The following is a 22,307-nucleotide window of genomic DNA, read 5'->3' as shown; positions in this document are numbered from 1 at the left end:
TGAGGGACAGGGAGTGCACAGACAAACAACCCCAGCGTGGATCAGCACATGGGAATGTGCTCCTGGTGCACGGGGAGAAGGCAGGAGATGATTTATCACGGGCTAATTACGCATGAGACAACTTGTACCCGGCTGGTCGGACAAGAGGGAGCCCGAGGAAAACTGAGGCAACAACAACCCTTAGGTCAACCTGACATTTGTTGTCGGGTCTGTGGGAAATTATTCTCATCAAAACAGACTTTGTAGCCATAAGAGCAAAAGAAATATTAATGCAGAGGATGTGCTGCGACGGGTTGGGCGGTGACGACACCATGGCGGGGATGGAGGAGGCCCAGGGGCAGCCAGGGATGGTTCCTGTGTCCATCCCCCCATTCTTACCCCTGGGCGAGCACCTCAGATTTCCACGTTACAAACTACAAATAAAAAGGATCCTGCCCCTGGGCTGGGCAGGGGTTTGGTGCTGGGAGCAGGAGGTTCATGGTGCGTTGTGCTCTGTGCCTCCCGTGACTCAGCCCCTCGTGAGGTGCCAAATTCCCCCGCAGCAGGAGGAAAGCCAGGGCCAGTCTGTGCCCACCCTGCTGTGGCACCCTGGCCTTGTCTCACTCCGCTTCTCCCAGCAGAGTTGAAAGAAAAGTTTTTGGGGTTTTTTTCCCAAGCAAAACTCTTGTGAGCTACGGGAGAGCCACAGAAATCCTCTGGAAGTCCTGGGAGAGCCACCCTGCTCCCAAGAAACCTCTCACTGCATCCATTTCTGGCCTCACTCATCTCCAGCACCTCTCCCACAGCTCCTGCTCCAAGCCTGAGCCACACACATGGATTGCAGCCCGCCAGGAGCTGGGCTACAGCACCCTGGGCCACCAGAATCCCGGATTCCAGGGGGTTTTCAGCCCTCCCAGGGACATTGCTGTGGCTGGAGGTTGTCCAGGAGCCAGGCAGTTTCTCAGTGCACCCTGGAGCACCTGGCGTGGCCTCAGAGCTGACCCTGCTTTGAGTAGGACCTTGCTTTGGACACGTCCCACGGCTCCTTCCCACTGCCAGGGCACCTCCCAGGGAACCTTCCCTGCACCTTCCTTGGAGCCACTTCCCCAAACAGCCCCGCTGAGCTCTCCGTGCCTGGAAGGAGGGCACAGGGAACATTTCCCACCCCAGGCTCATTCTCTGATCAAATCCCACAGCTGGGCAGCCCCGGGATCAGCCCCCCGGGCAGGGCAGGGCAGGGCACAGCCGGATCCCTGTGGGTGTCCCCAAGCCCGGGCCAGGGTGGCTGCAGCGTTTGTGCCCTGCGGGAAGGGGGGACGGTCTGGCTGTTCCCACAGCACCTTCGGGCTGCTGGCACTTCAGTCTCCTCCGGGAACAGCTCCTGCCCTTCTGCCCAGCTCCCAAATCAGCTCCTGATCAAGCTGTTCCTTCCTCCTGGCCTCTGGGGCACCTTTATCCCGCTGTCCAGAACAGGCTGTGTCATGACAAACCCCAGTGACCGCGGCAGAGGTGACCTCACCCTTCACTGTCACCCATGTCCCTGCGTCCCCAGCTGGCCTGACCCGGCAGTCCCCAAGCACGGGGTCCCCAAGAAGTGACAGGAGCCCCCCTGGCTGCCCGGGGTACCCCCAGACCCCACAGCCCCCTGGTTTCCCACGGGGACAGAAGCACCACTCGTGGCCCAGCGGGTCCCTCTCGGCCAGGCCACCACTGGTGCCACCCCCACAGGGCCACCAGGTCCCCGACGGGCTTTTCCCAAGCCCGGCCCTGCCCGAGGGTGTGTCACCGCGGCAATCCCGGCAGTGACACAGACAGATCTTATCCCAATCCCTCCTCTGTCCCCGGGTTTCATCCTCGGGCTCTCCACCAGGGACAGCCCCGAAAGCGGAGCAAGAGGCAGTTCCACCCTCCCAGCCCGGGGATGTGCCGTGTCACACCCGTGTCACACCCGTGTCACCGCGCTCGTGTCACCGGGACAGCCACAAGCAGAGCGAACACAGAGCGACGAGTGGGAACGTCCCCCTGGCAAAGCCGGGATCGCCCTGTCCTGCCCCAGTGTCCCCACAGGAGCGGCATTTGGGGACAGCAATTTCTCAGGGCTCTGCTCAGGGGTCCCTCGAGCAGCCGGTGTCACACACAGGAGGTAATTAACGCAATTAGGGGCACGTTCTGCCCAGGGAGCCGGGAAGGATCCCACAAGATCCCGGAGGATGGAGGGTCAGCATTGCTCAGCTGATGGGACACGGGGACAGCGGGCTGTGTCAGCCGGGAGGAGCTGCCGTGAGCTCTGTCTGTCCCGCAGGGTGGCTCAGACACTCAGCACGTTGGCGTGGAAACACCGTAAATATTTTCAGCGCGTTGTCAGCGGCGCTCCCTCCTCATCCCGCAGCTCCAGGGAAGGTGGGAAGGGGAAGGTTCGCGCTGACCCCTCCCAGGGAGCGTCGGGGCTGTGGAGGAGAAGGACCCAGAAAAGCAAAACGCCATGACAACATCCAAGGGAAAAACACACATGGAGAGTGGGAAGGAAGGCAAAGCCCCCACGGGGAGCAGCTGTCCCACCTCCCACCCTCATCCTCTTCATGCCAGCCCCAACCTGGGCACGAACCTCGAGAGGGGAACGACTCAACCCACAGGAACAGCAATCCTCATCCCACGGCTTTGGCTCCGAGCTCAATCCAAAATCTCCATCCCAAAGCCAGCACTGCCCTGGCGCAGACGCCCTGGAGCTGCACAGAGCCCCCCAATGCCACACCTCGGACACCTCCAGCTCTTTGGTGACTTCACCTTTCCTGAGCCCCCTCCTCCGTGCCCTGGTACCTTTCCAAAGCCATCCCATGGACGTCAGCTGTGCCCAGGAGCAGCTGCAGTTGCAGCTCCCAGCCCGCTGTGCCAACATCTCCACTGGAAGCTCTCCCAGGGATTGGGGTCACTGGAGGCGGCTGGTTGTGCTCTCCCCTCCTGCTCACCTGCAGCTGATCTCAGGTAACCAGGAGGGATCCAGAGCAGAGGAAGCTGCAGTGGGGTGCTGGTGGGAGTGCGGAATTCTCTCCCATGGCAAAACCCCTTTCTCTGAGGCCCCAGGCAGCTGATGTGGAGCAGACTGTGCCAAACACAGCTCTCCAGGAGTTTGGGGAGACCCCAGGACAGAGCCTGAGGGTCCCTTCTCATCCCAGGGAGTCCCCAGGGCCCCACAGGAGCTCCCTGGAGGGCAGCCTGGGCTCCCAGCCACACCTGAGCCTTGAGAGGGAGACGATTCCTGTGGAAGGTCTCAGTGAGGACAGGGCACCTCAGGCACACCCAAAGCACAGGCCTTGGGGTGAGCAATTAGTCAGGGTGGTTTGGGAGGGACCTTACAGCCCATCCTGTCCTGCCCCTGCACAGGCAGGGACACCAACAAGGGACAGACCGTGTGTCCCAGCACCTGCTGGGAAGCCATCGCAGGTTTTAAACCCTCCCCACAGACCATGCTAATCTCTTCCTGATTTTCCTTGATTTTAGAAAATTACCTATTTGTGTTGTTCTGTTGAATAATGCCATGTATGAGCAGGGGGTAGTTTTGTGATCTCTCCCCCAGTCTCTGAAACGTGACCACAAAAAGTAGTGGTTGGGAGAATGTTTCATTTAATATCCTTGGGATGAAATGTGGTTCAGAGTCCCTAGAAATAGCCAGGCTGAAATGCTGAGCTCAGGGCCACTGAAATGACACCCCAGAGCCACATTCTGAAACATGACCATTTACTAACATAAATAAACAGTGTTTTATAACAAAAGGCACGGGATTTTCCAACTATAAACAATGGGAAAAAAAATATATGTACAATTTCCACATAGGGAATCAACCAGCAAGTGCACAGTTGGTCACTTCAGATCTCCTTTCCTCCGAGTCATCCCGCCGAGTTAGGAAGCGTCCAGATTTCAATTCCCCCCGCACAAAAGCGCTGAGAGGAAGCAGCAGCCCAGGCTGTCAGATGGACACAGTGCTGCTGACCTCCTCATACTGGATGATGAAGTAGGGGTAGCTCTGGTCATCGTTGAAGATGACGAAGATCTGGGGCTCAAAGTAATTGTCCACGCAGGAATCGTAGAGGTCGCTGGTGACGCTGCCGGGCTCCACGGGCGGCGGCCTCCTCATGGTGTGGTTGCCCACCGTGTACCTGCCCGTGAGCACCTTGGCCAGGAACATGAAGTGCACACCCTTGGGGGAGCGCTTGGAGAAGTTGTGGGAGTAGCTGGCCTTCCTGGCGAAGTAGCTGCCCTGGCCGAACATGGTGGCGTGTTTGCCGCAGACGCGCGGGTCGAAGTTGTGCTTGCAGATCCCGTCCACCACGTCCTGCGACGTGCCGTGGAACAGGTGCCGCTCGTTCATGATCCTGTCCAGCCCACTCATCTTCTTGGACATGTATTCCTTTTTCCTGCAACGGAAAATGGGGAGTGAGGGTGAGGGCTGGCTGCAGGTCAGCCGGGGGGAAAGGTGGTTTTGTTATGGTGTCGCCCTCTGGAAGAGCTGAGCTGTGAGAGGAGATTCTTTCGTGTCCCCGAACAGCAATAACTATACTCAGGTTGAGAGCTGAGCAGAGTGAGGAAGTTTATTATGATTTGGGGTTTAAAAAGGATTTGGAATGTGATCAAGGATTGGGGGACGAGAGGAACACCTCTCTGGCTCCAGTGGTTAAAGCAGCAGTCCATCACAGACTGGGATGGAAGCAATCTTTTTTCATTTATGGTGTATGCGTGGGAATCTCCAGTAGAAACATGTAAACAATTATCAGAAAATTAAAAAATCAAAGCGACAGGAGATAGAAATCTCTCGCAGAAAATTCCTCCTCTAGGAATATCCATTATTAAAGAACTGCAATTGCCTTCTCTTACCTTTTATACTTCTCCCAAAGGAACTGGTTCTGCACTCGCAGGATTTTCAAAATCTTGTATTTGGTCTCTGGCACAGTCTTGTGGAACAGGTTGTAAATGGTTCTATAGCTTTTGTCTTCCTTCAGAACAGGCACTTGGATGAAGTCCTGGGCTGGATCCATCCCAATCCAGGTCTCGGGGTAGAAGCTGGGGCAGGTGGCAGCAGCTGGGGACAGGTCAGGGCACGGGGAGGGTACGGCCGAGCTGCCGCCCAGGGTCCTGGGGATGGACAAAGGTCGTGCTCAGACACCTCCAGCCCCTCCAGCCCATCCCCAGCCTGGCTGAAAAGCCTCTCAGTACCATGGAAGTGTCCAAGGCCACGCAGGACAGGGCTTGGAGCACCCTGGGAGAGCGGGAAGTGCCTGTCTGTGGCAGGGGTGGCACTGGATGGGATCTGAGGCCCTTCCCCACCCCAGGAGGACTCTGACTGCCATTGACACAGCCAGATGTGGATTTGCATTTGCAGCTGGTTGTTTTCCTGCCCCTCCTCTGGGAATGCTGCCTGGAGAACAGGCAGGGCTGAGGGTGGGAGCTGTGGCCATGAAGCCCCATGGATGCCAGAAAAAAACCCTTTGGAAAACCCAGCAAAGGAGACCAGCAGGGCCCTACTCTGACCCACCTGCAGCTCTGTGGAATCCTCACCCTCTGGAAGCTGCTGAGCTGAGCTAAGTGCCCTTTGTGGTCCCTGATCCCACCTGAGTGAGCAGCCCTTACTCAACTGAGTAAATCCTCCCTGGATTGTCCCTCCCATGCCAAGGGGAGCACTGGGACCGTGTGGCACCTGCAGGGTGCTCACAGCAGCACAGCTCCTGCAGCTGCAGGAACACGTGGAGCGAGCTCCAAAGTCCACCAGGGAGGATTTCCCCAAAGGATTTCTCTGGGAAAAGCTGCCAAGCCCTGCGGTGGCCCCAGAGCAGGCAGCAGGAGAGAGCCCAGGCACCCACTGGGAGCCCCGGGGTGGAGCTGCTCTGCAAACCCCCCAGATGGCCAGAAATCAAATCCAATCCCAGGAAAAGCTTTGGGAGGGGGAAGTTTAGTGGGAAAAAAAAAAGTCTATTTTTAAATCAACACATGGAGAGCTGTGACAGCTCTCCCACTTTTCAGGGCAGAAACACTCTTGGAGTGTTGCTGGCTGCTCCCTCCCACTCGAGGCCAAGGCCAGGATTCCCTTCATTTGCATTTGACTTAACTCAAAGTTCTTCTCACTGGTTATTAACAACAGCTGAGCAGAAACCCAGAAATTTGTTCTACATATTAGTATTAAAATAGCAATCAAATACCAAAGCCTGCCTTTGTTTTTAATTTGGTTTTCCTCTTTGATGGGCAAATGGGAAAAAAAAAATATTCCTGTGGGGCCTCATCACTCACACTGGGCTGGAAGAGCAAGCAGAGATTGCCAGTAAATCATGGATTAATGAGGAAGACATCAAATCCAATAAAAATCCTGCACTCCTTTGGTGTACTTTGTTCCATTCTTCTGACTGGTGTAAAATATTTATGTTAGTTATTCTCAGGGCAAGCCATTAACAAGTCAACATTTTTCGTTCCTATTCTATATTCTTTTCCCATTTTAGAACAGATTTAAGCAGGTGGGAGGTGAGGGAAAGAACAAATCTCAGGTAGCATCATGTGGGAAGTGGAGGCAACACTGACTCCTGAAGGATGGATCCCATAAATATTTAAAATGCTCTTGTTCTTGCCAAGAATCCATGTTTTTAAATGAGCTTTCCAAGGTCTTTGGATAAATAAAATCAGAATGAAGTTTGGTGCAGAACAGAACCTCAGAGTTTAGTCTGCAGGTTTGGTAGCTGGCACAGACAGTTCTGCTCACGAGTCCTCAAAGTCCCACAAAATTAGCTGGGAATTAATTGGGAATTGCATCATTTTAGCTGATCACTGTGGTAAAACAGTCCCAGGCAGCAAAGCATGAGGAGGAGCCCTGAAATCCTCATTTTTCATTCGGAAGAGAACCAGGACTGCTCTAATCAGCAAATCCACTCTTGGTTTTTTTACTGGCATCCCACGGTTTAATAACCTGGGGTCTCCTTCCTGTAAAACCCAACCTAAAATCACCTCCCAGCCCACATGTGCTGAGGCTGGGGCCAAACTCCAGAGGGGTGAGGGCTCTGTGAGCACACCCAGTGCTCCCAGTAAAGCACCACAGGATGGTTTGGGCTGGCAAAACCCTCCCAGTGCCACCCCTGGCCAAGGCAGGGACACCTTGCGTAGCCCACGGTGCTGAAAAACGGGCAGGAATTTGGCAGACCTGGTGTTCCAACACCCACGTTACAGATTTTAAACGAGGATAAACGTTTATCCTCAGACAAATGTTACTTTGGGAAGTGGCAGGAGCTGCCAGCATGACCTGGATTTTGGATTCTCGTTCCCGTTTCCCACCCAACAGTTCCTGTCACAGCCCAGGGAAACAACTCCCTCATCCTGCCCAAGGTGGAGAGCAGAGGGAATTGTCCATTTCCAGGGTACCTCCTGCAGGAAGGGCACCAGGAATTCCCCATTCTCAGGACACCTCCTGCAGGAATTGCCCATTCCCTGATACCTCCTGCAGGAATTGCCCATTCCCAGGACACCTCCTGCAGGAATTGCCCATTCCCAGGACACCTCCTGCAGGAATTGCCCATTCCCAGGACATCTCCTGCAGGAATTGCCCATTCCCAGGACACCTCCTGCAGGAATTCTCCATTTCCCAGGGATATCTACTGCAGGAACCACCCATTTCCCGGGACACTCACTGCAGGAAGGGCATGAGCAGCAGGCAGGAGCGCAGCAGGGGCCTCCTCTTGATCTCCCTGCGGAAGCAGGAGTTCTGCTGGAAGCCGTCGCGGATGTTGAGGATGTACTGGTTGTGCCAGGTGACGAAGCGCACCTCGCGCAGCCCGCGGCAGCTCGCCTCCTCGATCAGCCGCACCACCGGCTGCGCGGGGGAAAACGGGGAAAAGAGGGGGGATATAGGGGAAGAAAATGGGGGGGAAACAAGGGGAAAATGGGGATAAAATAGGGGGGGAAATGGGGGGAAAAAGGAAGGAAAATGGGGGGGAAATGAGAGGAAAATGGAGGGGAAAATGGGGATAAAATAGGGGGGAAATGGGGAAAAATGGGGGGAAATGGGGGAAAATAGGGGGGAAGCGGGAAAACAGGGAAAAAAGGGGGGTAAATCGAGGGAAAATGGGGGGGAAAGGGGAAAATGGGAAGAAAATGAGGGAAATGTGAGGGAAATGTGCAGGAAACGGGGGAAACAAGGGGGAAATCGGGGGGAAACGGGGAAATTTGGGGAAAATGGGAGGGAAATGGGGGGAAAATGGGGGGCATATGGGGCAAATGGGGGAAAATGGGGTGAAAAAATGGGGGAAATGGGGGGAAAACAGAGAAAAAGGGGAGAAAACAGGGGGAAATGCAGGGGAAATGGGGGGAAATGGAGGAAAATGGGGGGAAAAAGGAGAAGGGAAACACACACATGAGAAACCACACGCTCCAAAATTCCCATTCCTGTTCTACCCTGCACAAAGCCGGGCCTTGCAGCTCTCCTGGCAGCTCAAGCACCCTCACCGCGTTATTTGTGGTATTTGTGCCCAGCTCTCTCCAGTTCTTACACTCAGGAATTATTTCTGGGACTGCCAGCACTGCCGAGGTTTTATTCCAAACATCAGCTGTGCCCGGCCCAAGGGCTGCACCCCACAGCTCTGGCAGTGCCTGTCCTGCCCCAGCGGAGCTCTGGGGACAGGGAAATCACTTCCAAACTGCCAAGGTAAATGGAGGAGGTGTTCTGAAGGCTGCAGAAACTGTCCCAGCGTGATGAAAACAAATCAGGCTGCAGAAGGGCTTCCTTGGTATTGCCACAAGCTGGTTTTGCTCCCCAGTGTGACAGTCTGGCCAGCCCCCGTGTCTCTGATGTTTTCAGGGTAATTCAAGCCACAGCATCACAGAACCACAACCCAGGCCAGCGGAGCGGTCCCTTTATTGCTTTCTCAGTTCAACACTGACCCTCCTCATCCTCACAGGAACTCCAAATCACGTCCCTGAGTGTCTGCAGAGGAGCCAGGCTGAACATGGATGCATTTAGTGTGTGCTGTGTGGAGAGTTTGGGGCTGCAGGCCAGGAGAGCAGTGGGAAGGGAAGGGCCATACCTCAGAGTACTCTCTCCAGCCAAAGTGGTCCCTGCAGAAGTATTTCCACACCGTGTAGCAGTTGGAGCTGGAGCTGGGGCACGAGGCTGTGGACAGGCGCCGCATTTGGTCGAACTCGGCGCTTTCGTATAACTTCATAAGGTTCAGATCCACCCAGGACTCCTGGCCCCTGGCAAGGGTGGGAGAAACACACAGTTCTCAACTTTTGTGTCCCATTAAACCCGTGGCTTTCAGCACAGAGGGACAAAACCTCGAACCCAGCAGCTGTCTGAGGTGTAGGATCCCAGAATGGTTTGGGTTGGGAGGGACCTTAAATCCCCTCCAGTGCCACCCCAGCCAGGGCAGGGACACCTCCCACTGTCCCAGGCTGCTCCAAGCTCCATCCAGCCTGGCCTGGGACACTTCCATGGATTCAGAGGCAGCCACAGCTTCTCTGTGCCAGGGCCTCCCCACCCTCCCAGGGAAGAATTCCTTCCCAAAATCCCATCCATCCCTGCCCTCTGGCAGTTTAAAGCCATTCCCCTTGTCCTGGCACTAAGTGCCCTTGTGAAAGGTCCCACGGAGACTCAAGAGGAGAACAGAGATTTCTGAAGAACTTCTCCTCACCAACTCACCAAATAAAGGTCTCTATTTATAAAATAAAGCAGTTCAGTGGAACTATTTGCACAGAGAGAACGAGCACGTTGAACTCTCAGAAGAGCAGGGCACACAACCCAAATTTGGTGCTGCAGAACAGCACAATTCAAAATAAAACTTCACGAACTCTCAGCAGCAGAACATGACCCTACAAAAAAAGTTTCATTTTCTCTGTTCCCTAAAGGTAAGAAATACCAGAAAGGTGTAAACTTTCCAGGACACTGGACTGAGCAGGTTCCTCGACTGGCAAGTTATAACACTGATAGATTTTTTGCAGATGAGTGCAGCCAAAATAAGGATATTTAAGCTCTTCCTTCCATCCTTCTGAAGAACTTCAGCCTAATCCATGAATCCCCAGGGCCCTTCCCCTTCAGCAAGACAAACGCTCTCTAGATGTTATGAACAAATAGATGAGCAGAGCAATCTGTTTTGTAAGTGCTCTGAAAAACGTGTGTGGTTTGCAGCTCCTCTCCGAGTTCGGGGACGTGCGGCGAGTTACCGCAAACAGGTTCAGAAAAAAACAGAAACAGGGGCTGAGCAGGAAATGAAACCCTGTTCCCATCAGAACAGCTGTGAGACTCAGCACTGCTCACACTCGAGCACCCTGCCATGCTGAAACTGGTGATTTTCTCTCTCTGACTAAACCAGTTCCTCTCTGCACCAGCAACAACCTGCCGGCCCCCCGGGGACCTCAGGGGCTTCAAAGAGCCAAAGAGGCTCGAGGAGGTTTTGTAGTCAGGGCTGGGAGAGGCACACTGAGCTCACACTGCAGCAAAGGCAGGCACTGACACTTCCTGGTGACACCAAAGCAGCAAGATTTCATCTTGTTTGTGCTCTTGGCTGAAGCTGCAGGGGAAGGACTCTGCCAGAGGTGAGCCCAGCTTTGGGTGGGGGACTGAGTGTTTAAACTCCTGTGTGGGACCAAATGTCACTGCAAGGATACCGGCTTCAAAAGATCAGAGAAATGACAGATCAGACCACTGAGTCCAATATTCCCCCAGCACTGCCAAGGCCACCACTGCCCCATGTCCCCGAGTGCCACATGCCCAGGGCTGTTCAATCCCTCCAGGGACAGGATGGGGACTCCACCAGGCAGCCTGTGCCAGGGCTGGCCACCCAACCACGAATTTAATTTTGAAGCACAGGTACTGGAATAGCAAGAGCAGAGCTCAGACAGCAGAGCCAAACGTGCTCCCATGGCAAGGCACGGAGGGAGGAAAAGCCCAGGGAACACTCCCACGGGATGTTCAGCAGCAGCTCTTCCCAGCACAGCAGGGAAGTGTTGCAAGGGTGTGACGGGCACACAGGAACCTCTGCAGCAGGGCAGGAGCACAAACAACCCCTCCGAGCCTCCAGCTCATCAGTGTCTCCTCAGCTCACAGCCCAGCGAGGGGCAGCAGTGCAGGGCAGCCCAGAGAGTTTCAGGTTTTTACTGAATTTGCCCTCTCATCAAGTCACGCTGCTTGTCTCTGTGGTGACCACGTGGGAGGTGACACCTCAGACTAGGGAAAGATGCTACAGACACATACCCCTCTCAGCTTAAAGGCTCCATCCTCAGGGACAAAAGAGACCCAAAAAAGAGTGACTTTGCTGCTTTTCCTGTGTTTATTTTGTAAAGGTTGGAAAGAATGTTTCCCCCTGCCTTTACAATTGGTGGCTGGGGGGCTTGCAAAAGGAATCTTCTGGAATTTTCGCAGCGAGGGGGTGAAAATTTACACAGTTTGTAAATCTGAAACAGCAGCTGGCACACTGGCCCATATATGTGTATGTACATACAGCTTAGATGGACGCCTGGCAGGGAAAATAAACACAATAATAATAATAATAATAATAATAATAATAATAATAGTAACCTCCCCAGCTCAGGAGCAGGAAGTCCTTGAGGCAGGGCTGCTGGAGGAGAAGAGACTGTACCAGAAGTTGTTTGTTCTTCCCAAGAAGCCACTCCTGGCCACTCCTGAACACGAGGTCCTGGCTGAGGGGGTGGCCTGGGGAAGTTCTAAACCCCACAGCAATGAGGATGTTGAACACATCCCCCCTCTCCAAGGGTTCCACAGGCACCCAATTTCCTAATTCAAGCCCCAGCTACACCTCGTGTTTGTGATGGCCCTGTCCAGGCTTGCAGGGCTCCGGGGGCTCTGAGCTGCTCCGGGTGTGTTTGGGAGAGGTTTGTTTGTTTGTTTAATTGTTAAATCGGCAGAAGATGCTCCTGGTAGGGCGATGACCTTTAAGAGTCCTTTCCAGCCTAAACTGTTGATGTTTTAGAGGGGCACAAGCACAGTTCTGAGTGGCTGCAGAGCTGGTACAGGCAGGGACCCTAAAGCTCACCCAGTGCCACAGGCAGGGACAGGACAGGGACAACTTCCACTGTCCCAGGTGCTCCAGCCTGGCCTGGGACACTGCCAGGGATCCAGGGGCAGCCACAGCTTCTCTGGGCACCCTGTGCCAGGGAGGAATTCCTTCCCAATATCCCACCCATCTCTGCCTTCTGGCAGTGGAAATTCACTCCCCCTTGTCCTGTCATTCCAGGCTCGTCCTAAAAAACGAGTGCTCCACGTCACCCCTTCCAAAATCAACCTCCCAAACCAAAAAGCACTCCCGTGTACACGTGACTGCAAGAATCAGATCCTTAATTAGCACTCAGCTCGAATCCCTGCTGATTTCAACAGAACAGGAAGGAACAGACCAGTGATCAACTCACGATCACTGCTCCTGCTGGGCAAATCGTTGTCACAGCCCCTCCGTGTCCCCCTGCTCCCGGAATGGGCAGTCCTGTCCCAGCCCTGTGCCTGCTGCCTTCCCTGGGAGCAGCTCCTGAGAGCATTCCCTGATCTTGGTTTCGGGAAGGGCTGCTCTACTGCCAGGAACAGCCTGACCTCAACCTGCAGGCAGGTGACACCTCAACCTGCAGGCAGGTGACAGCTGCTCCCCAAAGTGCAATCTGTTTATTGACGGGAAAGGAGAGCAGGGATGGCCGGGGATTGCTGGTTCCTCCCAGCCCCACAGCAGCGCTCCCCGGGTTCCTACAGCTAACAGCCGATTAGTTTCATTTCATATGGAAATGGTGCAGCAGAAAGGAACCCACCCGGCACAAGGCAAAACACTTCCAAAAATCACTTCACGGGAGTTTTATCCGGCGTTCCTCCTGGGAAGGAATGAAAAGCAGCTCCCAGGCACTCTGAGGGTATAGCCAAGGACTTTCCCCCCCCCCCCCCAGTCCAGGCAGAGGGACTCTCAGCTGGTTTCCCATCTCCCTGTTATCACTAACACGTGCCTTATCTCACCCACTGTGGCGCTGTGTGGATGACACAGAAAACTTCTGACATTTAACTCTTTGATGGGCCAGGGAACTGCAGAACTCCCCAGACAACTGCTGGGAGAGAGGTTGTGGCTGCCCTGGATCCCTGGCAGTGTCCCAGGGCGGGCTGGACGGGGCTTGGAGCAGCCTGCGACAGTGGAAGGTGTCCCTGCCACGGCACTGGGGGGGATTTAAGGTTTTTTCCAAGCCAAGGCACTCTGTGATTCCATAATTCCATGCCTGAAGTGCCTCCACCATGCTCTGTATGATTTTAACACGTCAAGCACATTCTGTCAGCACCAGAGAAGGAGCCATCCCACACACAGAGGAACGAAGGAAAACCAGTTTCCTGTTCATTTCGTTGTGTCCATGCCTTCCCTTCCCCGTCCCCTCGCATGCCCCCTGATAACTCCACTGGAACACTCTGTATTTACAGGGTCACAGAATCCTTTCGGTTGGAAAAAGGCCTCCAGGAACAGCGAGTCCAACCTTGTCACCCAGCCCAGAGCACCGAGTGCCACGTCCAGTCATTCCTTGGACACCTCCAGGGGTGGGCACTCCAAAGGTCCCTGGGCAGCCCCTTCCTGTGCCTGAGCACCCTTTCCAGGAAGAAATTCCTGCTGATATCCGAGCTGAACCTCCCCAGGACAGCTTGGATTTCCTCTTGCCCTGTCACCACTTCACCCAAGAAGCAGGAGTGTGCGCAGGGAGAACAGCTCCCAGGCAGAACACGTCCCACTGCACAGCCACCTGCCTTTCCCTCACTGCAGCCATTCCATCCTGGCCTCTCTTCCACCTAGAAGGAGCCATTTCATGAAACTTACAGAAATTGCAGGAAAAAGAAAGAAAAAGGAAAGAAATCAAAGCAACGGCAAGAAGCTGCTGTGTCGGGCGGGTTGGGAGCCCTTTTTGCCAAGAGTGGAATTTTCAGCCAAAGCGGGGGGAACTGATGGGTCAGGAACTGCAGAGTTGTTTTAAACAAATCCTTCTGTAATCTCTAATGCTTGTTGCTTGTTTTGAAAAGCAATGTGTGCATGATAGGACAGGTGTGTGTGTGGGGGGGAAACCTGCTCAGCTCCTCAGGCAAGTATTTCCCCTTAGCAAATTGCATCCTAAAATATCCCAACGTGGGCATCTCCTGCAGGAAAGCAGGACTTTGGCACTGCTCTCTCTTTGCTGCGGTCTGGAACTTCTCCAGGGCCTCTCCTCACATTTATGAAGAAAACTGAGTGCTTCTAAGCACTTTAACCTGTTTAAGTTGATATTCCCCCATTTGTTTAGATAGCTTGGTACGTGGCTCGACGTACTTGGCAGACGCAAGAATACAAAAAAAAAAAAAAAAAACAAAAACAAAAACAAAAACAAACAAACCCCACAAAAAAACCCTAAGTAATTTATGATAAATACTCAGTTTGAGGCCAAACTGCAAGAAGCAGCTAAAGGAGTTGCATTACAAAGTAACTAAACAAGGTTTACCACTCCTCTGAGATCACATTCCCTTAGGTGAGAGGCAAGAGCTTAATGTGCACTTTACATTACTCACCTCAATAACTTATGTCCGTCATTACTCATCCCAATAATTAAGAGGAAGGAAGGTTGATATAAATAGTTCCTTGAAGAACACCCTCATTTAGAGCTCATTCCCTAATTGAGCTGAGAGCCAACACTTTCTGGAAGGACCCGTGTCCCCGGGGGCAGCGCTGGTGCCAGGATTGCGGGCAATCCTGGCTCACCGCACCTCCCCAAGGCTGCTGGGGCCACCGAGCAGGACGAACAGCAGCCTCGCCGGCCAGGCAGAGTGCTGAGCAGGCGTTTCCCCCGCCTGCCAGGGAGCAGACAGGCCTGCAAAGCTCGTCTGACCACGGGAGATTAATGGCTTTAGCAAATAATGCCGTAACCATGGGACGCGGCGCTGGCGGGGCACGTTCGCAGCTCCCCGAGCTTCCAGGGGACACAGCACAGGGACCACCAGGGCACCAGCCAGCCCCAGGGACATCCCCCCACACCTCGGCAGGTTCTCCTCAGACAAGGTGATGTTGCCTGAGAAGAAGCTGGTGGTGATGCGCAGTGAAATATTTGACCTCCCCGCCTCAAAACCCGGCTTAAAAACTTGGCAAGTCGAAGTTGCAAGGAGGATCAGGCTCCAAGTTTGAAATCAGAAGCTCTGGTGTTAAATAGAGCTTCACTCCAAAGGTCTCACTGACACTTAGCCAGACGTGAAGTTCTTTCCAGGTTGGAAGGGATCTTAAAGATCAGCTGATGGCCAGGGACAGCACCTTCCACTGTCCCAGGTGCTCCAAGCCCTGTCCAGCCTGGCCTTGGGCACTGTCCACCCTCACAGGGAGGAATTTCTCCCCAATATCCAGGGTAAAGCTGCAGTTTGGCAGAACCACAATGCCAGCTCTGTGTCCCCAGGCTGTGCCTCGCTCCGAGCGCAGTGTCCCACCCGGCTGTCCCCAAGCCTTCCCTCACACCCAGGGAATGTCCTGTCCCCAGCTGGATCAGACAGGCAGAAATCCCTGTCCCTCAGCCCCACCAGGAGGTGCACAGGAAGGGAGGTGTCTCTGCACAGCAGCTTCCCAGGCTGGGGTGACCAAGCCCTGACCAAGCCCTGTGTCCGTTACCATTAATCCTTCAGGACACAGAGCTCGTGTGCACTGACGGATTTGGTGACACCAACTTCTAAAAGAAAACCATTTGCTCACTTGCACAGAGCTCAAAGTTAAATCATTTAATAGTCCTGTCTCTGGCTGTGCTGTTTTGTTTTCAGAAATCACTTCTAACACTTGGGAAACAGAAGTTCCTCTGTTGTAAAACACAGCAAATTTTATCTGCTATGCACTTACAGGATTTTTCCTTTTTTTTTTTTTTTTTTAAAGACTGGCATATTTCTTCAAGACAATTCCATAAAATATAGTTGTTCCCTACTACATGTCCTACTTCATGTTCATTTTCAGTGTGGGGCATCCACATTCTGATAATGCCATCACTAGAAAGGTCCTGGCACAGGGTGCCCAGAGCAGCTGTGGCTGCCCCTGCGTCCCTGGCAGTGCCCAAGCCCAGGCTGGACATTGGAGTTTGGAGCATCCTGGGACAGTGGAAGGTGTCCCTGCCCATGGCAGGGCATGGACTGTGTGATCTTTAAGGTCCCTTCCAACCCAAATCAGTTTGAACCTATGAAAAAGGTTGAATTTAGTGTCTAATCCAACATCTAATTAAGTGAAAGTAAAGATTAACGCTGACTTCAAGCACTAGATTTGGTCTCTGGTGCCGAATGAGAAATCTCAGCTTAATAAATGAAAATAAAATATTGAGAAAGCAGAGATGTACTTCCTTCAGGAACTGAAAGGAAGAAGAGGCAGTGAGCAGAACCCTGAGGGGTTCAGGTGGCAAAGGCAGTGGGAAGTTTTCACTCCAGAAATGTCACTTTGAACTGGAGCTGCACCAGCCTGGCAAACTTCTGCTCTCTTATCTGCCCTGCCACAACGTGCCCCACACACTTCCCCCAGAAAAAAAACCAGCCCAGTGTGCACCCTGCACTAACTGGAGCCTGTAAACATCACTCTTCCCCACTGCTCCCCAGACTGGAACCTGCAGGGAGAAGCTGAAGAAGTTTTAGCTCTCAGGGTGCAGGAGCCCACACCAGTCACACAACATCAACCTGACAGCTGTTGGCTAATTTTAGAGAATGAGTCAATAAACACAGCTCTGACAGAGAAAACAGTAAATTCCAATAACTGCTTAAATAAGGGAGATGATCAGCATTTCTGCCAGTGTGGCTCAGGGAACTAGCTGAAACATCCCCATTTACTCCCAGTGATGATGACATTTCCCAAGGTGTCCCCAGAGCTCCCCTCTGCTTGGGCTGTGTGGGATGGAATGGTGCAGACTGTGCTCACAGTGACACACAGCAACTGCTCTGTCATTCCTGTCCCCAGCCCTGCCAAGGCTCTTTCATGCTGCCACTTTGTCTAGCACAGAGAAAAGACTAATTAGGAACACCAAGAACAAGCACAGCATTCCCCAACAGCCTCTGAATTCCTACAGAGCTGAAGTCTTCTCATTTCACACACTCCAGGTCCTCCAGCTTCAAAGAACACATTCCCGATGCTAAATAACAGTTTTACAGGTGTATAAGAACTTTTTTTGTGGACTTAAGCTTGCTGGATATAAATCAAGAAACATTATCTCAGGGTTTATAACACACTTGGGGAAAACAAGGCACATGCTGTTATGTTTCTGCACCTTTCCAGCAAGGGAATAAATGGAGTTACCTACCGATACTTGACTTTGATCTTGTCATTGTCAGGGTTGCAGTAAAGCCTCTCCAGGTGCTCCTGGGAGTCGTTGGTCACACTTTGCCACCTCTGGGTCGCCGTCCTCCTCACCTGCCAGTGATAGGGTAACACTGTGTGGTGCTTGGGACAGTCACTGCCATAAACACAAGTGCCCTGGAGAAAATCCACACAGATCTCAATCCCGTCCTCCTGGTGGATGTGATACTGCAGCTGGTTCAAGAGCTCAAACACCAGGTCAAGGGAGGCCTCTTCACTTTTATCCTGGAATATCCCAGCACTGAATTTATTGCTCGGGGTCAAGTCGTATTGCATTGGACAGCTGTTCTCCTGGAGCAAGCCAGATGTGTAGCTTTCCAGAACCTTGTCAGGGAACAAAGGACAAGCTGCACCATCACCAGCACTTGGGTGCAAAGGATGATCCTGGAATGATTCATTACCATTATCAGCAGCAGTTCCAGGAGTTTCTGGGGAGAAGCCTTGCTCTCCTGACTGCACATCCTGCTCAGGATGCCCGGGGGAAGGATGAGCTCCTGGCAGCTGACCCTGCACATCTGAAGCTGTTGGCATCAGCACAGTCACGTTATTTTCTGTCTGGGGGCAAGAGGTACCGAGGTCCAGAGCCTTTTTCACAGCAGGTTCACATAAGTCACCGTGGCCACCACGCTGGCCCCGGGGCACAAAGACCCTGTCCAAAGCCCCAGCTCCCAGCAAGCTGGTAAAGATCGGCCTCAAAGCCCGCAGGGTTTGCGTGTCCAGCCTCTTCTGCACTTGCTGCTTCTTCTTGAAGCAAGGCTTCACCGGTGGGATCTTTTCAGACAGCCTCACTTGGGGAGAAAAGTCCTGTGAAGGAGAGCACTTCATTGCTGGGCAGGGAGCCTGGGGCACCACGCACGCTGCCTGGGCTTCGGCGTCCATCAGACACGGTCTTTGCTCTCTCCAAATCACTCCCAAACGTCCCAGAGCCTCCCAAGAATCAATCTAGGGCAGAAAGGAAAACAAGATAGTTAATCTCTCTAATTGCTCATGGTTGACACGAACAAGATCACCCCTGGAGAGGATTTCGAGCCAGCAACAGCAAACTCCTCCCCTCTCTGTGACTGCGGGCAGCCCTTAGGCACGTAAAGCATGAAAAGAGCTAAACTCAGGCTAATTAATCCCAAACCCACACTCATCTCCCCGCACATCCAGGCTCTGAGACACTCCGGCACGCACACGCGGTCCCCGGAGGGTGGGCAGGAAAAGGGGGATGTTCCGACGCCTCCTCCCTGTCAGGATGTTCAACAAACCGAGAGCACTCGGGTTCATTCCATTCCACAAAAGCGAACATGACAGCGCTGATTTCTGTGCCTCCCTCACACACACAGACCTGAGCAGCATGAGACACGTCCCACCCCCCCCCGCATTTCAGACATTCCCGCACCGTTTCCTCTCCCACCGGAGCGGCAAACCTACACATTCCCATTGCCGTTCCCATTCCATCGGCATGTGTCCTCCCTCGTGCCACCTCCCACATCCCCCTGCAGCAGCGCCGGGACCCACGAGAAACTTCCCACGGACTTCCAGCGAGGGCCCCGCTGGAATCCTGCCGGGCTTCCCAGGGATTCCAGAGCTCCCAGCGCCGTCCCTGCCCTGTCCCCGCCCTCGCCCGGTGCCACCCGGCGGTGACACACCGCGCTCCTCTCGCTACGCCGGGCAACAGGAATTAAAACTGGGCAGGGAAGAGAACTGAAGGGCGATGGTTACTCAGGAACCGAGAAAGACGTCGCTTGCAAGCTGCAGAACTGTGTTGTTTTTAAAGCGCAAATGACCAGTGTGCCTCGGACGTCACCAAAAGCGAGTGCTGTGCCTTTTAATCAGGAATCCTGTAATATTTGATTACGTTTAATTAAACCTTCTTCAATCTCATACTGAATGCTCGGAGTGGAGCACGTTAAGGATTACTTCCTGGATAAATGCATTCCGAGCAAAGTTACTCCTCGCTTCAAAACAAAATCGCAAAAAAACCCAGAGAAAATTTGGCAATAAATTCTTACTACTGATGATTTGCTCTGGAAAATTTCTCACTGAGTCTTCCGTATTTTGGAACGTTCATTTGTAAGGCTTTTCCATTTCCCTGGGAAACTGCATGTCAGGGGAAAAAAATGAAAAAAAAAAAAAGTTGTGCCTCTCCAGTTTTCCCATTTTTAGATTAGATTTAAAGCGACCGGTAGATCTGTTTGGCAGTTAACCCCAAAGTCATCGGTGTATCTGTTATTCTTCCACAGACTCCCAGGCAATTCCTCCAAACCACCAAAGGCACCTTCAGGTAACTCCAAATGTTTAAAAATCCTCGGCTCCGAAGAGAACGAGATGTTGCCGTTCATGCAGCCCAGGTCTCACTGCCCTGGCCAGGAGCGAGAGGATCTGCCAGGGCTCAAGGACCCCTGCAGCGCCAAGGTGCTGAGCGAGTGACTTCTGATCCCGTTCTTTGCTGCTATTTCAACATTTCTCTTCCTCACTTGACCAGCATTTAAGTTTTGCTGCTATTTTTACAGAACTGCCTTAGCGAGCAGAGAGCCGGATCCCCCAACGACTCTAAAAATAATAATAATCATTTTTAAAAAGCAGCCAGAAGGGCGAGGAAGAGGCTGTGCCGGCAGTCCCTGTGAGCGTTTCCAGCGGGCAGGAGCGGTCCCGCAGCGATGCTCCCGCACGCCGAGCTCCCGCCGCCGCCGAGGTCTGGCCGGGGGGGGTTCGCTCCCCGAGCGCTCGCCATCGCACGCGAGCCGCACCTCCTCTGCTGGGGAAAGCCGCTTCGCCGGCCTTAAGACACGTTTCGACAAGGAACAATAAAAAGCAGCAGCCCAGAGACACAACCTGTGCGCGGCGGGGCTGCCGGGGCAGCCAGCCCAGCGCAGCTGGGACCTACCGGCGCGGGCTCCCTCGGCGCTGCTCCCGCGTTCTCACCCAAATCCACGGTAACTCCAGAGCGAAATCACTTTTCTGCTGGGGGCAGATGTAAGGAACGCGGCGGGGCGGTGCCGGGACACCGCGAGCGCGGCCGGTGCGGGGTCAGCACCGCCGTGTCCGCACCGAGGGCCCCGTCCCGCCGCACATCCCGGCCCGACCCCGCTCCGCTCCTGCTCGCTGCCTCTGCCGCCCGATTAAATAGCGCTGCCAAGGGAGCTGCGAGAGCAGCGCCGGCCGGGGCGGAGCGCGGGCGGGTCGGGCCGGTTCCCCCCGCCCCTGGGGCCGGTCCCCCCGCCCCGGGCCGGTCCCCCCGCGGCGCCGGCCAGGCTGCAGCACGCCCCGCTCCGGTGTCAGCGGCCAGAACCGAAAGCGCCGCCCGAGGCCGTTCCCAAGAGCGATAGAGGACAAGAGGCCCCTTCGCGTTTCATTTATCACGCAGCGAACGTTTCGTTTCGGGCGGGGAGGGAGGGAGGGAGGGAGGGATGTCCCCGAGCTGTCGCTGCGTGCGTGGGGCTCGCACGCGAGCCGGGAACACGCCGGGAAGGAGCCGTGTCAGCCCCGGCGCTCCAGTCACGCAGCACGGAGAAGAACACACCGTCCTCACGGCAGGCAAGGACGGCATCCTGCGCCTCCCCGCGCCGGCCAGCTCTCGGTGCGAGCGGCTCCAGCCGCGCTAATTAATGAGTAAGAGACAAACAGGGAGCCCGTCCCGGAACAAAGTCACCCTGACTCACTCGGTGCACCCACACGCGGCCCCTGGCACGGCGCTGCCCCGGTCGGGGCTGGGCTCCTGCCGGTGACACACTCCGGAAAAGCCGGCGTGGAGTGGAGCAGGTTTCCCGCAGAGGCCGGGAAAGTGCTCAGGGCCAGGCTGGACGGGGCTTGGAGAAACCTGGTCCGTGGAAGGTGCAGGGTGGTGCAATGAGATGAGTTTTAAGGTCCCTTCCCGAGCCACGCCACGCCGTGATAACGCGCTACAGGCAGCTGTTGTTTATTCGCAGAGCGTTTTACAGGCGGGATTGGTTAAGAGCACACCTAACCTCCCTTTGTCCCAAAGCCGTGGCCGTGCTGTGGCCGTACGTGTGAGGGAGCACGGCGGGTTCAGCTGTCCGTGCCGGCCTGGCATGCTTCCCTGCTGAATCACTGCCTGCTCCCCAAAAAACCCCGGCAGGGCACGGCCAGCAGTTCTCACGGCCACCAGCCACGACCCGTGCATCCGCAGCACTCATAAGATAACGTCTAAAGGAGTTAAAAACTTCAGAATGTAACATTCACGTTGATGGAACACCTAGTGAATGATCTGCCCAGAGCAGCTGTGATCCCCGCCCCTGGAAATGTCCAAGGACAGAACTTGGAGCGACCTGAGATAGTGGAAGGTGTCCCTGCCCATGGATCAAGATGAGCTTTAAGGTCCCTCCATCCCAAACCACTCTGGGCTTCCACAACTCGTGTTCTTGTTTTCTTTTTAAAGCCAGCCTTTCATTCCTTGTGCTCAGTGACTTTATGAAATTACACACACAGAAAACACAGGCGGCTGGAAGGAAACTTGCTTTAAGGTGGCACAAGCTGTACAGCACAGTTAGAAAATATTGCACAGCTGCATTTTTAGTGCAGGTGGGCTATGCCGTTTCCCCAACAAATTACAGAAATGGAGCTCCATGGAATCACAGACTTTTTTGGGGTTGGGAAGGACCTTAAAGCCAATCCAGTCCCACTTTCCACTACCCCAGGTTGCTCCAAGTCCTGTCCAGCCTGGCCTTGGAGTTCCGGGGATCCAGGGGCAGTCACAGCTTCTCTGTGCCACGGCCTCCCCACCCTCACAGGGGAGGATTTTATCCAATCTAAACCTACTCTTCATCGGTATGAATCCATCCCTCCTTGTCCTGTCCCTCCACGTCCTTGTAAATAGTCCCTCTCCAAAGCAATTGCAGAGAGAATGACTCAAGAGAGGCTGAGTAAAGGTGGCATCTGTATCTGCAGGAGCTGAAAACAAATTATCATCTATAAATTAATTGAGCTCTTGAGTGTCTGAAGCATCAGACAGAGCCTCCCAGTCTGTCTGGACTGGAGCGTTCCCAGGCAGGGTGACTGGGATGT

At 54.1% G+C, this 22,307-nt stretch overlaps 1 protein-coding gene across 3 annotated transcripts; it reads right to left on the bottom strand.

The window, feature by feature from the left end:
- Positions 1 to 3,697: 3,697 nt before the first annotated feature.
- Positions 3,698 to 20,368, bottom strand: TIPARP (TCDD inducible poly(ADP-ribose) polymerase). 3 transcript variants are annotated; one of them, XM_066193642.1, is made up of 6 exons: positions 20,170 to 20,368; positions 17,242 to 18,239; positions 9,030 to 9,198; positions 7,638 to 7,819; positions 4,849 to 5,106; positions 3,698 to 4,391 (listed from the first exon to the last, which is right to left on the bottom strand). In XM_066193642.1, the coding sequence occupies exons 2-6, from the start codon at positions 18,174 to 18,176 to the stop codon at positions 3,944 to 3,946; spliced, it is 1,992 nt and encodes a 663-aa protein (XP_066049739.1). In that variant the 5' UTR covers positions 18,177 to 18,239; positions 20,170 to 20,368; the 3' UTR covers positions 3,698 to 3,943. The 3 variants fall into 3 exon arrangements, with proteins under 3 accessions (XP_066049739.1, XP_066049738.1, XP_066049740.1); XM_066193641.1 differs by lacking the exon at positions 20,170 to 20,368 and adding an exon at positions 18,714 to 20,141; XM_066193643.1 differs by lacking the exon at positions 20,170 to 20,368 and adding an exon at positions 19,295 to 20,139.
- Positions 20,369 to 22,307: the final 1,939 nt, after the last annotated feature.

Source organism: Chamaea fasciata, unplaced genomic scaffold, assembly GCF_029207755.1.
Source record: "Chamaea fasciata isolate MVZ Bird 193981 ecotype frontalis unplaced genomic scaffold, bChaFas1.0.hap1 SCAF_11, whole genome shotgun sequence".
In the NCBI taxonomy this organism is placed as follows: Eukaryota; Metazoa; Chordata; class Aves; order Passeriformes; family Sylviidae; genus Chamaea; species Chamaea fasciata.
The sequence above is the reverse complement of the archived record's forward strand: the minus strand, read 5'-3'. Positions and strand labels throughout refer to the sequence as shown.